The sequence below is a fragment of the Cherax quadricarinatus genome, chromosome 44 (genome assembly GCF_038502225.1).
Source record: "Cherax quadricarinatus isolate ZL_2023a chromosome 44, ASM3850222v1, whole genome shotgun sequence".
Lineage (NCBI taxonomy): Eukaryota > Metazoa > Arthropoda > Malacostraca > Decapoda > Parastacidae > Cherax > Cherax quadricarinatus.
In genome coordinates, this window is record NC_091335.1 from 20,530,101 (window position 1) to 20,547,554 (window position 17,454).

The following is a 17,454-nucleotide window of genomic DNA, read 5'->3' on the forward strand; positions in this document are numbered from 1 at the left end:
ATATTACCCTGCTCACACTCCAACAGCTCATTAGGTCCCAAAAACCATTCATCTCCATTAACTCCCATCACACACGCTCATGCATGCTTGCTGGAAGTCTAAGCCCCTCGCCCACAAAACGTCCTTTATCCCCTCTCTCCAGCTATATCGGGGACGACCCCTACCCTGCCTTCCTTCCCTAATTGATTTATATGCTCTCCAAGTCATTCTACTTTGTTCCATTCTCTAAATGACCAAACCACCTCAACAGCCCCTCTTCAGTTCTCTGACTAATACTTTTAGTAACTCCACACCACCACCTAATTTCCACACTACGAATTTTCTGCATAATATTTACACCACACATTGCCTTTAGGCACATCATCATTGCCTTCAGCCGCCTCCTTGCTGCAGCATTTACAATCCATGCTTCACACCCATATAAGAGTGTTTATACCACTATATTCTCGTACATTCCCTTCTCTGCCTCCATGGATAATGTTCTTTGTCTTCACAGATACCACCACTTACCCTTTTTTCTGTATCATTTCTATGGTTTACCTCATCCTTCATAAACCCATCCGATGACAAGTCAGCTCTCAAATATCTGAAAACATTCACTTCTTCCGTACTCCCTCCCTCCAATGTGATATCCAATTTTTCTTTATCTAAATCATTTGATATGCTCATCATCTTACTCGTATCTTTATTCACTTCCAACCTTCTTCCTTTACACACCCTCCCAAACTCGTCCACTAACCTTTGAAACTTTTCTTTAGAATCTCCCAAAAGCACAGTATCATCAGCAAAAAATAACTACACCTACCATCCGACTTATGACCGAGTTCGGTTCCGAGAAACCGGTCGTAAGTCGAAATGGACGTAAGTGGAACTTTGCTACTGAATATCAACATAACATTTTTGTAATGACTTTATTTTATTGTTTTATTTTGGTATTTCATGTTTTACTTTACTTTTTATGTTGTTAGTACTGTATTTTATACTGTAAGGTTTAGGATAAACACCGTGTACAACACAAACACTTGTTTATTTCCCAGAGATTTGGCATAAAAAACACGGTTGTAAGTCGAGTCGTCGTATGTCGAGCAGGTCGTAAGTCGGATGGTAGGTGTATTTTGTATTCGATTCCCCAAAATTTAATCCCACTCCTCTCCCCAACACCCTAGCATTTTTCTTTTACAACCCCATCTTTTCTTTCTTTCAACACACTGGCCGTTAGCCACCGAGGCAGGGTGGTCCAAAAGGAAAAACGAAAGTTTCTCCTTTTACATTTAGTAATATATACTGGAGAAGGGGTTACTAGTACCTTGGTCCCGGCATTTTAGTCGCCTTTTACAACACGCATGGCTTACGGAGGAAGAATTCTGTTCCACTTCCCCATGGAGGTAAGAGGAAATAAACAAGAACAAGAACTAGAAAGAAAATAGAAGAAATCCAGAGGGGTGTGTGCATATATATACACATTTTCATTAATCCATCCATGATATTTTTTTCAAAATTATATAATAAACACGATGCATAAAATATAAATAAGATAAATACACCCCACAGTAGAATAAATAAACAAATGTGAGCTGTGTAGCAGACGACTTCCACAAGTGGTGATAATAACAATACTGAGTCTCATTAAATGTCGTATATTACGTTAATATACACATTTTCATTAATCCAGCCATGATATTTTTTTCAAAATTATATAATAAACACGATACATAACATAAAAAGATGATAAATACACCCCACAATAGAATAAATAAACATAAATATAAGATGTGGGAGCCTGGTTTGTTTACTCTGTGCCTGGCCTGTCACCTCTCATGTATTCATTCTTTCTCTCTCTCATTTATTCGTTTTATCTCATTTACTTACTCCTGACCCTACATTAAGACTACAAATATTTTAAGGTAAGTAATGAGTGAACTGTATATACATTTTATCGCTCTGGGATGCTTAAATATCATAGAATAGTATGTGTGGGTGGGGTGGCCTGGTGAAATAGCCTGCCTATTACAATACATACCACACTTGATTTCTTACAATAAATACTACTTGTCTCACCCTAGATTAAGACTATAAATATTTTAAGGTAAGTAATGAGTGCACTATGTGTGTATTGTACCTTTTTATTGTTTTTTGATGCCTGGTTCTATTGCTAACTTAATATATGTTAGTGTAAACTTGTTATCTAGTGTTTGTATGCATTTATAAGTGGAAAAAAAGGGTGTTCCACTTTACGGCGATTTCCGCTTTACGGCGCTAGCCTGGAACCTAACCCGCCGTATAAGTGGGGCCTTCCTGTATATGCTTGTACATATATTTGTAGTGTGACCTAAGTGCAAGTAGAAGTAGCAAGACGTACTTGAAATCTTGCATATTTATGAGACAGACAAAAGACACCAGCAATCCTACCATCATGTAAAACTATTACAGGCTTTCGTTTTACACTCACTTGGCAGGATGGGTGGTTGCTGTCTACCAACCTACTACCTTAACAACCCCATCTATAAATACGTATATTAAACAACCATGGTGACACTGCACATCCTGTGTAAGGCTTACTTTTACTGGGAGGCAATCTCCCTGTCTCCTTAATCTGAGCCTCACCATCCTCATAAAAACTACAGCATTTAGTAACTTACTACCTATTCTATACACTTACAACATCTGCCACATTGCTCCCCTATCCACTCTATCATATACTTTTTCTAAATTCATAAATGCAATGAAAAATTCTCTACCTTTATTTAAATACTGAACACATATATGCTTCAATGTAAACACCTGATCTACACATCCCCTACCCATTCTAGAACCTCCTTGCTCATCTGCAATCGTGTTCTCTCTTACCTCTAACTCTTTCAATAATAACTCTCATACACTTTACCTGGTATACTCAGTAAACTTTATTTTTATCTTATTAACACATGAGCCGAGTCCCACCAAGGCAGGGTGGCCCGAAAAAGAAAAACTTACGTCGTCATTCACTCCATCAGTGTCTTGCCAGAGGGGGGTGCTTTACACTACAGTTTATAAAACTGCAACATAACACCCCTCCTTCAGAGTGCAGGCACTGTACTTCCCATCTCCAGGACTCAAGTCCGGCCTGCCTGTTTTCCTGAATCCCTTCATAAATGTTACTTTGCTTACACTCCAATAGCATGTCAAATATTAAAAACCATTTCTCCATTCACTCCTATCAAATAGGCTCACGCATGCTTGCTGGAAGTCCAAGCCCCTCGCACACAAAAACCACCTTTACCTTCTCCCTCCAATCTTTCCTAGGCCAACCCCTACCCCGCCTTCCCTGCACATCAGATTTACACGCTTAGGAAGTCATTCTGTTTCGTTTCATTCTCTCTACATGTCTGAACCACCTCAAGCCTCTGGACAACAGTTTTGGCAATCCCGCACCTCCTCCTAACTTCCAAACTACGAATTCTCTGCATTATGTTTACACCACACATTGCCCTCAGACATGACATCTGCACTGCCTTGAGACTTCTCCTCGCTGCAACATTCATCACCCGTGCTTCACACCCATATAAGAGCATTGATAAAACTACACTCTCATACATTCCCGTCTTTGCTTACAAGGACAAAGTTCTTTGTCTCCACAGACTTCTAAGTGCACCACTCACCCTTTTCCCCTCATCAATTCTATGATTCACCTCATCTTTCTTAGACCCATCTGCTGACACGTCCACTCCCAAATATCTGAATACATTCACCGCCTCCATACTCTCTCCATCCAATCTTTTGTTATCTAATCTTTCTGTTATCCTCATCACCTTACTCTTTCCTATATTCACTTTTAATTTTCTTCTTTAACATACCCTACCAAATTCATCCACCAACCAACTTCTCTTCACAATCTCCCAAGAGCACAGTGTCATCAGCAAAAAGCAACTGCGACAACTCCCACTTTGTGTTTGATTCTTTATCATTTAACTCCACACCTCTTGCCAAGACCCTCGAATTCACTTCTCTTACAACCCCATCTATAAATATATGTATTGACCAACCATGGTGACATCAAACATCCTTGTCAAAGGCCTACTTTTACTGGGAAATAATCTCCGTCTTTCCAACATACTCTAACCTGAGCCTCACTATGCGCCTAAAAGCTCTTCACTGCTTTCAGTAACCTACCTCCTATACCATACACCTGCAACATCTGCCACATTGCTCCCCTATCCACCCTGTCATATGCCTTTTCCAAATCCATAAATGCCACAAAAACCTCTGTAGCCTTATCTAAATACTGTTCACCTATATATTTCACTGTAAACACTTGATCTACACACCCTCTACCTTTCCTAAAGCCTCCTTGTTTATCTGCTATCCTACTCTCTGTCTTTCTCTTAATTCTTTCAGTAATAACTCTACCATACACTTTACCAGGTATACTCAACAGATTTATCCCCCTATAATTTTTGCACTCTTTTGTCCCCTTTGCCTTTATGCAGAGTAACTATGCATGCTCTCTGCCAGTTCCTATGTACCTTACCCTCTTCTGTACATTTATTAAATAATAGCACTAGCCACTCCAAAACTATATCCTCACCTGCTTTTAACATTTCCATCTTTATCAGTAGAGGACACTGAAAAAGTACAGGAAGACATAAACAGGGTTTTCCAGTGGGCAGTGGAGAACAACATGACATTCAATGGTGATAAGTTCCAGCTGCTTAGGTATGGAAAGAATGAAGAACTCAAAAGGAGCACTATATACAAAACTCAAGAGGGTCACCAAATAGAATGTAAGGAACACGTAAAAGACCTAGGAATAATTATGTCACTGGATCTTTGTTTTGAAGACCATAACAAGACAAAGATCACGACAGCCAGGAAGATGACGGGGTGGGTATTGAGAACTTTCAAAACAAGGGAAATAATGCCAATTGTGACACTCTTCAAATCGCTAGTGCTCCCTCACTTAGAATATTGCTCAATGCTGACGGCCCAGTTCAAGGCAGGAGAAATGTCGGAGCTGGAACAAATACAGAGATCATTTACGGCTCGCATTGAGACAGTAAAGCACCTAAACTACTGGGAACGCCTGCAAGTCTTGAACATGTACTCATTGGAGCGGAGGAGAGAGAGGTACATAATATATACCTGGTAGGTACTCGAGTGCTTGGTCCCAAATCTGCACACTGCCATAACGTAGTAGAGTGAGAGATATGGGAGGAAGTGTAAAATAAACCCAGTGAGGAGCAGAGGTGTGGTGGAGACAATGAGGGAACACAGTATCAACATCCGGGGTCCCAGACTTTTCATAAATAACAAAAAAGGCACAATACCGTGACTGGAACGATACACAAATAACCCGCACAAAGAAGAGAGGAGCTTACGACGACGTTTTGGTCTGACTTGGACCATTTACAAAGTCACAGTGTGACTTTGTCAATGGTCCAAGTCGGACCGAAACGTCGTCATGAGCTTCTCTCTTTTATGTGCGGGTTATTTGTGTATCCCAGACTTTTCAACATTCTATCAGAAGATTTTAGAAACACTGCTGGAACAAGTGTAGAAGCCTTCAGGGGAACTGGACAAGTATCTTCACCAGATGCCAGATCAACCAGGCTGTGATGGATATGTGGGCCAGTAGGCCTCTAGCAGCAACAGCCTGGTTGACCAGGTAAGCACCAGACAAGCCTGGCCCGTGGATGGGCTCAGAGAGTAGATAAACTCTCGAAACTCTTCAAAGGTATATCAAAGGTATCCCATCAATCCCAGCTGCCTTACCCCCTTTCATTCTACCCACTGCCTCATGAACTTCCCCACACTCACAACTGGCTCTTCCTCACTCCTACAAGATGTTATTCCTCCTTGCCCTATACATGAAATCACAGCTTTCATTCTACATAATGCCTCACGCACCTCCCCCACACACATCCTGCTCTTCTTCACTTCTAAAAGATGTTACACCTACCTGACCAGTGCATGAAATTACTGCCTCCCTCTTTTCATAGACATTTAAAAGTTCCTCAAAATATTCCCACCCTCTACCCAATACCTCCAGCTCCCCATCTACTAACTCCCCTACTCTGTTTTTACCTGACAAATCCTTTCAGTCCCTAGGCTTTCTTAACTTGTTTATCTCACTCCAAATTTTTTCTTATTTGCAAAATTTGTTGACAGTGCCTCACCCATCATTTGCTCTCTTATTGCACTCTCTCTACTCTCTTCACCTTTCTTTTACTCTCCATTTACTCTTCCCTTCTTATATCACTTCTGCTTTGTAAAATCCTCTCATAATCTACCTTTTTCTTTCTTATTGCACCCTTTGCCTCATCATTCCACCAATCACTCTTTTTTCCTCCTGCACCCACCCTCCTATAGGCACAAACTTCTGCCCCACATTCTAATATTGTATTTTTAACCCTTTCAGGGTTTCGGCTGTACTAGTACGGCTTACGCACTGGGGTTTTTGACGTACTAGTACGCCTAAATTCTAGCGCCCCCATATCTAGTGAGAGAAAGCTGGTAGGCCTACATATGAAAGAATGGGTCTGTGTGGTCAGTGTGCGCAGTATAAAAAAATCCTGCAGCACAGTGCGTAATGAGAAAAAAAAAGTTTGACCGTGTTTTTAGATTAAACAGCGACTTTGCACTGTATTTTCGTACGGTATTTACTGATTTTTTTTTTTTTTTCAACAAGTCGGTCGTCTCCCACCGAGGCAGGGTGACCCAAAAAAGAAAGAAAATCCCCAAAAAGAAAATACTTTCATCATCATTCAACACTTTCACCACACTCACACATTATCACTGCTTTTGCAGAGGTGCTCAGAAATACAACAGTTTAGAAGCATATACGTATAAAGATACACAACATATCCCTCCAAACTGCCAATATCCCAAATCCCTCCTTTAAAGTGCAGGCATTGTACTTCCCATTTCCAGGACTCAAGTCCGACTATATGAAAATAACCGGTTTCCCTGAATTTTTTATTTTTTATTATTATCACACCGGCCGATTCCCACCAAGGCAGGGTGGCCCGAAAAAGAAAAACTTTCACCATCATTCACCCCATCACTGTCTTGCCAGAAGGGTGCTTTACACTACAGTTTTTAAACTGCAACATTAACACCCCTCCTTCAGAGTGCAGGCACTGTACTTCCCATCTCCAGGACTCAAGTCCGGCCTGCCGGTTTCCCTGAATCCCTTCATAAATGTTACTTTGCTCACACTCCAACAGCACGTCAAGTATTAAAAACCATTTGTCTCCATTCACTCCTATCAAACACGCTCACGCATGCCTGCTGGAAGTCCAAGCCCCTCGCACACAAAACCTCCTTTACCCCCTCCCTCCAACCCTTCCTAGGCCGACCCCTACCCCGCCTTCCTTCCACTACAGACTGATACACTCTTGAAGTCATTCTGTTTCGCTCCATTCTCTCTACATGTCCGAACCACCTCAACAACCCTTCCTCAGCCCTCTGGACAACAGTTTTGGTAATCCAGCACCTCCTCCTAACTTCCAAACTACGAATTCTCTGCATTATATTCACACCACACATTGCCCTCAGACATGACATCTCCACTGCCTCCAGCCTTCTCCTCGCTGCAACATTCATCACCCACGCTTCACACCCATATAAGAGCGTTGGTAAAACTATACTCTCATACATTCCCCTCTTTGCCTCCAAGGACAAAGTTCTTTGTCTCCACAGACTCCTAAGTGCACCACTCACTCTTTTTCCATCATCAATTCTATGATTCACCTCATCTTTCATAGACCCATCCGCTGACACGTCCACTCCCAAATATCTGAATACGTTCACCTCCTCCATACTCTCTCCCTCCAATCTGATATTCAATCTTTCATCACCTAATCCTTTTGTTATCCTCATAACCTTACTCTTTCCTGTATTCACCTTTAATTTTCTTCTTTTGCACACCCTACCAAATTCATCCACCAATCTCTGCAACTTCTCTTCAGAATCTCCCAAGAGCACAGTGTCATCAGCAAAGAGCAGCTGTGACAACTCCCACTTTGTGTGTGATTCTTTATCTTTTAACTCCACGCCTCTTGCCAAGACCCTCGCATTTACTTCTCTTACAACCCCATCTATAAATATATTAAACAACCACGGTGACATCACACATCCTTGTCTAAGGCCTACTTTTACTGGGAAAAAATTTCCCTCTTTCCTACATACTCTAACTTGAGCCTCACTATCCTCGTAAAAACTCTTCACTGCTTTCAGTAACCTACCTCCTACACCATACACTTGCAACATCTGCCACATTGCCCCCCTATCCACCCTGTCATACGCCTTTTCCAAATCCATAAATGCCACAAAGACCTCTTTAGCCTTATCTAAATACTGTTCACTTATATGTTTCACTGTAAACACCTGGTCCACACACCCCCTACCTTTCCTAAAGCCTCCTTGTTCATCTGCTATCCTATTCTCCGTCTTACTCTTAATTCTTTCAATTATAACTCTACCATACACTTTACCAGGTACACTCAACAGACTTATCCCCCTATAATTTTTGCACTCTCTTTTATCCCCTTTGCCTTTATACAAAGGAACTATGCATGCTCTCTGCCAATCCCTAGGTACCTTACCCTCTCCCATACATTTATTAAATAATTGCACCAACCACTCCAAAACTATATCCCCACCTGCTTTTAACATTTCTATCTTTATCCCATCAATCCCGGCTGCCTTACCCCCTTTCATTTTACCTACTGCCTTACGAACTTCCCCCACACTCACAACTGGCTCTTCCTCACTCCTACAAGATGTTATTCCTCCTTGCCCTATACACGAAATCACAGCTTCCCTATCTTCATCAACATTTAACAATTCCTCAAAATATTCCTTCCATCTTCCCAATACCTCTAACTCTCCATTTAATAACTCTCCTCTCCTATTTTTAACTGACAAATCCATTTGTTCTCTAGGCTTTCTTAACTTGTTAATCTCACTCCAAAACTTTTTCTTATTTTCAACAAAATTTGTTGATAACATCTCACCCACTCTCTCATTTGCTCTCTTTTTACATTGCTTCACCACTCTCTTAACTTCTCTCTTTTTCTCCATATACTCTTCCCTCCTTGCATCACTTCTACTTTGTAAAAACTTCTCATATGCTAACTTTTTCTCCCTTACTACTCTCTTTACATCATCATTCCACCAATCGCTCCTCTTCCCTCCTGCACCCACTTTCCTGTAACCACAAACTTCTGCTGAACACTCTAACACTACATTTTTAAACCTACCCCATACCTCTTCGACCCCATTGCCTATGCTCTCATTAGCCCATCTATCCTCCAATAGCTGTTTATATCTTACCCTAACTGCCTCCTCTTTTAGTTTATAAACCTTTACCTCTCTCTTCCCTGATGCTTCTATTCTCCTTGTATCCCATCTACCTTTTACTCTCAGTGTAGCTACAACTAGAAAGTGATCTGATATATCTGTGGCCCCTCTATAAACATGTACATCCTGAAGTCTACTCAACAGTCTTTTATCTACCAATACATAATCCAACAAACTACTGTCATTTCGCCCTACATCATATCGTGTATACTTATTTATCCTCTTTTTCTTAAAATATGTATTACCTATAACTAAACCCCTTTCTATACAAAGTTCAATCAAAGGGCTCCCATTATCATTTACACCTGGCACCCCAAACTTACCTACCACACCCTCTCTAAAAGTTTCTCCTACTTTAGCATTCAAGTCCCCTACCACAATTACTCTCTCACTTGGTTCAAAGGCTCCTATACATTCACTTAACATCTCCCAAAATCTCTCTCTCTCCTCTGCATTCCTCTCTTCTCCAGGTGCATACACGCTTATTATGACCCACTTCTCGCATCCAACCTTTACTTTAATCCACATAATTCTTGAATTTACACATTCATATTCTCTTTTCTCCTTCCATAACTGATCATTTAACATTACTGCTACCCCTTCCTTTGCTCTAACTCTCTCAGATACTCCAGATTTAATCCCATTTATTTCCCCCCACTGAAACTCTCCTACCCCCTTCAGCTTTGTTTCGCTTAGGGCCAGGACATCCAACTTCTTTTCATTCATAACATCAGCAATCATCTGTTTCTTGTCATCCGCACTACATCCACGCACATTTAAGCAACCCAGTTTTATAAAGTTTTTCTTCTTCTCTTTTTTAGTAATTGTATACAGGAGAAGGGGTTACTAGCCCATTGCTCCCGGCATTTTAGTCGCCTCATACGACACGCATGGCTTACGGAGGAAAGATTCTTTTCCACTTCCCCATCACCCCTTCCCCCTTCACTAAATATTACCCTGCTCACACTCCAACAGATCGTCAGGTCCCAAGTATCATTCGTCTCCATTCACTCCTATCTAACACGCTCATGCACGCTTGCTGGAAGTCCAAGCCCCTCGCCCACAAAACCTCCTTTACCCCCTCTTTCCAACCCTTTCGAGGACGACCCCTACCCCTCTTTCCTTCCCCTATAGATTTATATGCTTTCCATGTCATTCTACTTTGATCCATTCTCTCTAAATGACCAAACCACCTCAACAACCCCTCTTCTGCCCTCTGACTAATGCTTTTATTAACTCCACACCTTCTCCTAATTTCCACACTCCGAATTTTCTGCATAATATTTACACCACACATTGCCCTTAGGCAGGACATCTCCACTGCCTCCAACCGTCTCCTCGCTGCTGCATTTACCACCCAAGCTTCACATCCATATAAGAGTGTTGGTACTACTATACTTTCATACATTCCCTTCTTTGCCTCCATAGATAACGTTTTTTGACTCCACATATACCTCAACGCACCACTCACCTTTTTTCCCTCATCAGTTCTATGATTAACCTCATCCTTCGTAAATCCATCCGCCGACACGTCAACTCCCAAGTATCTGAAAACGTTCACTTCTTCCATACTCCTCCTCCCCAATTTGATATCCAATTTTTCTTTATCTAAATCATTTGATACCCTCATCACCTTACTCTTTTCTATGTTCACTTTCAACTTTCTACCTTTACACACATTTACTGTTGTATTTTAGTTTTCCTGGTCTCATTTTATAGAATGGAAGACATATTACAGAAATTGAGATGATTTTTGACTGGTTTTATAATGAAAAGTACCTTGAAATTGAGCTCAAATTAGCAGAAATATTTGATTTTTACCAAAGATAAAAAGTAAACAAATCATGCCAAGCGTCCAATACACGTCAACTGGTGAGTCTAATATTCTTTCACAAGTGCCCTGATATTATTTATACCATTTCTACACTAATGCGGTAGTCTGCATAACAGTAAATCTTCTGATTTTTTTGTGAGAATAAAAATTCAAAGTGGAAAGCAAAAGAATGCAAGAGGGGCATGGGGATGTGACTAATGAACAGAGGAAATGTTATTTTAGTGCCAGGAATGTCTTTCTTGTTTATTCTGGACTCTATTCAGAAATTGGCAGCTTTTGAAATTTGTGTGAAATTGGCAAAATTGCTAAATTCTGGCCACTGTATTGGGTAGTTGAAATCGGTAAATGGGTGGTTTTTTGTACTCATTCGATAGAAAAAGTGGAGTTCTAGCGAAATAGTTATGAGTTTTGTCGACTAGTACACTTGAATTGGCCGAAAATAGGGCTCAAAGTGGGCAAAATCGCCAATGCATAAACATCGTCGAGACCGCTAACTTCGCGAGAGCATAATTCCGTAAGTTTCCATCAAATTTAATACTTTTGGTGTTATTATGATCGGGAAAAGATTCCCTATCTTTTCATAAGATTGGGGGGGGGGGGGGGGGGGGAATTTGTCGATCCTGAGAACAAGTCTCTGAGAGGGCCTGTCGACCCTGATAGGGTTAAAACTAGACCATCCCTCTTCAAACCCCCCCCCCCCCCCCCCCAACTGCCTATACTTGCACTAGCCCACCTTTCTGCCAAAAGTTGCTTATATCTCACCTTAACTTCCTCCTCCCTTAGTTTATAAACTTTCACCTCTCTCTTATTTACTATTGCCATTTTTCTTTTGTCCCATCTACCTCTTATTGTAACTGTAGCTACAACTAGATAATGATCTGATATATCCATTGCTCCTCTATAAACATGTACATCCTGAAGCCTACCCATCAACCTTTTATTCACCAGTACATAATCTAACAAATTACTTTCATTACGTGCTATATCATGTTTACTTATTTATCCTTTTTTCATAAAATATGTATTACTTGTTACCAAACCTCTTTCTATACACAGTTCAATTAAAGGCTCTCCATTTTCATTTACCCCTGCACCCCAAATTTACCTACGACTCCCTCTACAGCATTTTTACCCATTTTAGCATCGAGTTCCCAACCACTCACTCAATGCACTCACTCAAAATCTCTCTCCTCTACACTTTACTCTTCTCCGAGTGCATATACACTTAATATAACCCACTTGTCACATCTAACCCTCATTTTACTCCACATAATTCTTGAATTTATACATTTATATTTCTTCTTTTCCTGCCATAACGTATCCTTCAACATTATTGCTACCCTTTCCTTAGCTCTAACTCTAACCCTTGACCTAATCCCATTTATTTCTCCCCACTGAAACTCTCCTACCCCCTTTAGCTTTGTTTCAATTAGAGCCAGGACATCCAGCTACTTTTCATTCATAACATCCACAATCATCTCTTTCATATCATTTGCACTACAACCGCGCACATTCAAACATCCTACTTTGGTGGTTTTCTTCTTTTTCTTTTTAGTAGGCTATACGGGAAAAGGGGTTACTAGCCCATTGCTCCCAGCATTTTAGTTGACTTTTACAAGACGCATAGCATACGGAGGAAAGATTCATATTCCACTTCCCCATATATGTGAAAGGAAAAGTAATAAGAACAAGAACTATTAAGATAAAATTAAAGAAAACTCAGATGAGTGTGTATTCATAAACATGTACATGCATGTGTAGTGTGACTTGAGTAAAAGTAGAAGTAACAAGACGTACTTGCTACCAGCAATATCCTTTGTGCTTTAGGTATGGAAGTGCTCATGATTTTAAGGCACTCACTTCTTAGTATGTCTGATTCAAGGCACGTGGAATAGTTACTGAATAATTTGTCACGTCTGACTCTGTTGAACCAGCTTGTTTTTGCTTACATTATATACAAATTTTATTTTATTATTATGGCAGCAATGAGTACTTAGATACGAAAGATACAGTAGACTGTTATATTACACGATAGTTACGTTCCTGAATGCCTTTTTAGGTAAATCCATGTTAGATAACCTGAAGAACTTTTGGGAAAAATAGGGTTATGTTCCTGGGAGCCCCAAAAAAGCCAAACAACTTTTTTTTTTAGATCTCCAGATCTTACAAAAATAAAACTGAATGACTCACAAAATCATAATGACATGATTGTAGCCAGCTGGCCCAGTGGCTAATACGTCGGTCTGGAGTTTTAAGACTGATTACGGGTTCTATCCCCGCCCGTGGTATGGTTTATAAAACTGAATATGTAATTGTAGTTTATTGTCTTGATGTATTATGTTGTTTTTACTGCTTAAGACTACAAATGCAACAGAAATAATGGTATTTCTTATCTTCAGTTGTGGGTGCTGGTGTTTGTCAATAATTGTGATGGGAGTGGAGAGTTATGCTGTGGCCCTACTGGGCTGAGGTGGATGGTAGAGGTTCTAGTACTGAAGTTGATGGTTGTACTGGAGTGTGAATAGATTCTGTAATGGATTCCTGGGCAGTGCGTTACACAGCTAATGATAAGGTATCAGCTGCTCTAGACACTGTTTCAGAGCACTGCTTCTAGATTTGTCAGGGTCCTCTCAGTGAAAAAGTGTAAGTCAGTAAAGTTTGTAAGTTGGTCTGTAAAGCCAGTAAGTCAGTCAGTCAGTTATTCATCACACAAACTTGTATATTTACCTCATTCTTTTTAATTGTACAAACTGATGCTTCATTAAGGCTATAGGCTCTCTCTTGTCTAATATCTCTTATTTTCTTTGTTAGCTCTAAGACTTAACTGCATATACCTTTTCTTGCCACTTTCAACAACACTCATATGCCTACTGGGTGCCATGGTTGCTTGGCAGATACAAGATATGGCAATTAAAAGATCAAAACACAATTCACAAACACAGCTAGCTCCTAGGAGATATGACTCAGGAAATTGTAATGACACGATTGCAAACAAACCATACCATGGGTGGGATATGAACCCGTGGTCAGTGTGTTTCAAAACTCCAGACCGTCACGTTAGCCACTGGGCCAGCTAGCTTCAGTAAGATTCGTCCAACTAAGTGTATTTCTACACCATTGGAAGGTTAGCATAGGCACCACTGTGTCCACAAATGCAAGTTTTTACAGACGAATCTCCCGCTAGCATGGCCGTGACAAACTCTAGCTCAAGTCCCCTCAAAGCTGTCAACATATTGAAGCTAGCTGGCCCAGTGGCTAATGCGACGGTCTGGAGTTTTGAGACTCTCTGACCGTGGGTTCAAATCCTGCCCGTGGTATGGTTTCCTAGGAGATAATTGTACTGGACATGTATTCACGAAGGCTGGGATGGGGGTGGCAGGGGAGGGCAGTAGGTCTTCCCCGCTAACAATGGTCTGACCCACAATGAGGTGGCAGCTTGAACTGGGGAAATTTTTTCCGTGCCCACAAATGCAACTGCGTTAAGTTAATTTTACTAAGTATTGTATAAAATTGTGCCGCAATTTTTCAGTAGTGCAATAACCAAAAGATGGGAAATAAATTCATGTAATACAATAGTCTACTGTACATTATAATTCCAATAAACTTTCAGGAAGAAGAAGAAAGATTACAGAAAATTCAAGAAGCTAGAAGAGAACGAGATAAAGACAAAGAAAAAGAAAAAGAACGGGACCGAGATCGTGATAAGGACAGAGAAAAGGACCGCAGAGACAGGTAAGAACCATTAAGACTTGCTAGCATCTCTTATATCGGGGAGGTTACACTCTTGAAGATACTCTTTTCATATGTGGACTGAAGGACATGAGGCAGTGTTTTGGCAGTTAGGTAGCTTAAGAAAGGTTAGCAGCATGTTTGTTTGATAAGCCACATGCAAAGGTATCAAAAAACATATGAATATTTTTGGAGTGTGAGCAGGGTAATATTTAGTGAAGGGATTCAGGAAAACCGGTTATTTTTATATTGCCGGACTTGAGTACTGGAAATGGGAAGTACAATGCCTACACTTTAACCCTTTGATTGTTTCTGTCGTATATATATGTCTTATGATCCATCGTGTTTGACATATATATACTCATAAATTCTAGCGGCTTCAAATCAAGCAGGAGAAAGCTGGTAGGCCCACATGTAAGAGAATGGGTCTGTGTGGTCAGTGTGTACCATATAAAAGAAATCCTGCAGCATGCAGTGCATAATGAAAAAAAAAAAATAAATTAAAATGCTGACTGTGTAGTCTATTTTTGTATAGTATTTATGGTTGTATTCTTGTTTTCTTGGTCTCATTTGATAGAATGGAAAACATATTATAGAAATAGAGGTGATTTTGATTGGTTTTACTATGAAAACCTTGAAATGGAACTCAAAGTAGGGGACATGTTTGATTTTTACTGATGTTCAAAAGTAAAAAATGATGTCATTGTCCAATAAATGTCCAACTAGCCATTTTGATATGCAATCATGAATGGGTTGACATTATTTATACAATTATTACAATATTGCAGTAGTCTGCATAACAGTAAATCTTCTATTTTTTGTTTGAATAAAAATTCAAAATAGAAAGCAAGAGTAATATCAGAGGAGCCTGGAAACATGACTGATGAACAAAGAAAATGTTACTTTAGAGCCAGCATTGTTCATTCTGGACCCTATTTTGAAATTGTCGTATATTTTTTAATTTTTGTGAAATTGGCCAAGTTGCAAATTTCTGATCACGTTATTGGGTAGTTGAAATTGATAAATGGTCAGTTTCTTGTACTCAATCGATAGAAAAATGGAGTTCTAAAGAAATAGCTATGAGTTTGGTCGACTGGAACAATGGAATTAGCCGAAAATAGGACTCAAATTGGGTGAAATTGCAGATTCGTAAATATCACCAAGGTTGCTAACTTTGCATGAGCGTAATTCCATCAGTTTTCTATCAAATTTCATTCTTTTGGTGTCATTACCATTGGGAAAAGATTCTCTATCATTTCGTAAGTTTTTTTTTTTCGACACCAGGAGACACCTCAGGATTTGGGGTTTCGACAGTCAAGGGGTTATATGAAGGGGTTTGGGATATTGGCAGTTTGGAGGGATATGTTATATATGACTCATGAAATCGTAATGACACGATTGCAAACAAACCATACCACGGGCGGGGATAGAACACGCGATCAGTGTGTCTCTAAACTCCAGACCGTCCAGTGGCTAACGCGACGGTCTGGAGTTTTGAGACTCTGATCACGGGTTCTGTCCCCACCCGTGGTATGGTATGTTATATATCTTTATATATGCTTCTAAACTGTTGTATCTGGGTGCCTCTGCAAAGATGGTGATTATGTATAAGTGAGGTGAAAGTGTTGAATGATGATGAAAGTATTTTCTTTTTTTGGGATTTTCTTTCTTTTTGGGTCACCCTGCCTCGGTGGGAGACGGCCGACTTGTTGAAAAAAAAAATTAGCAATTTATTTTGTGTTCAGGGCTAAATCATTATTTAGCTACTGTATATATTCAAAAATAACATTTTCAAATGTAGGATATTCTTTGCATATTTGTCTGCTCAACCTTCCATATAATGTCTAGAACATTGGATATTTGACAGTGCGGTGTTATTTGTAATTTGCACAGTAAAAACTTGCTGAGGACACAGCACTAGAATGGAAGTACATTGCAGCAGGCTTTTGACCCATGCTAGGCAGGTCCTCTTCAAGTTCAACCCTCCCCCTATCTCACTTGTATAATTTTTCAGCCTGGTGTCAGTTACCCAAGATTTTTGCTTCAGTGATTTTATATGGCAGATTGTTTCACCTATCAGTAGCTCTATTGCTGAACCAATACTTTCATGCATCCTTTCTAAATCTTGTTTAATCAAACTTGAATCCATTATTCATTCTTTCTTGGTTGGATAACCTTGGTACCCTCTTTATATTGCCTTTATTTATGCCTGTATTTGCCTTGGATATGTCGAGGGTATCTTGCCTTGTTCTGCGTTTTGAGTTAATGTTTACAGACTGCTGTAGGTTCACTCACGGAATCGTAATGACATGATTGCAAACAAACCATACCACGGGCGGGGATAGAACCCGCGATCAGAGAGTCTCAAAACTCCAGACCGTTGCGTTAGCCACTGGCTAGCTGGTCCAGTGGCTAACGCGACGGTCTGGAGTTTTGAGACTCTATGATCGTGGGTTCTATCCCTGCCCGTGGTATGGTTTTTTTCTGCTGTAGGTTGATGGTCAGGAGCACATGTACATAACTGAAATTGTTTTTGATTCTCGTGGCCATAT

At 40.2% G+C, this 17,454-nt stretch overlaps 1 protein-coding gene across 5 annotated transcripts in view; it reads left to right on the top strand.

Moving 5' to 3' along the window:
- The window catches only part of Srrm1 (Serine-arginine repetitive matrix 1), an 83,558-nt gene that overhangs the window by 29,262 nt on the left and 36,842 nt on the right, over positions 1-17,454 (top strand). For all 5 annotated transcript variants that reach the window (XM_070094187.1, XM_070094184.1, XM_070094188.1 and 2 more), the window contains one exon: positions 14,784-14,905. In XM_070094187.1, the coding sequence (XP_069950288.1) occupies positions 14,784-14,905 (122 nt within the window). The remainder of the gene's footprint in view (positions 1-14,783; positions 14,906-17,454) is intronic.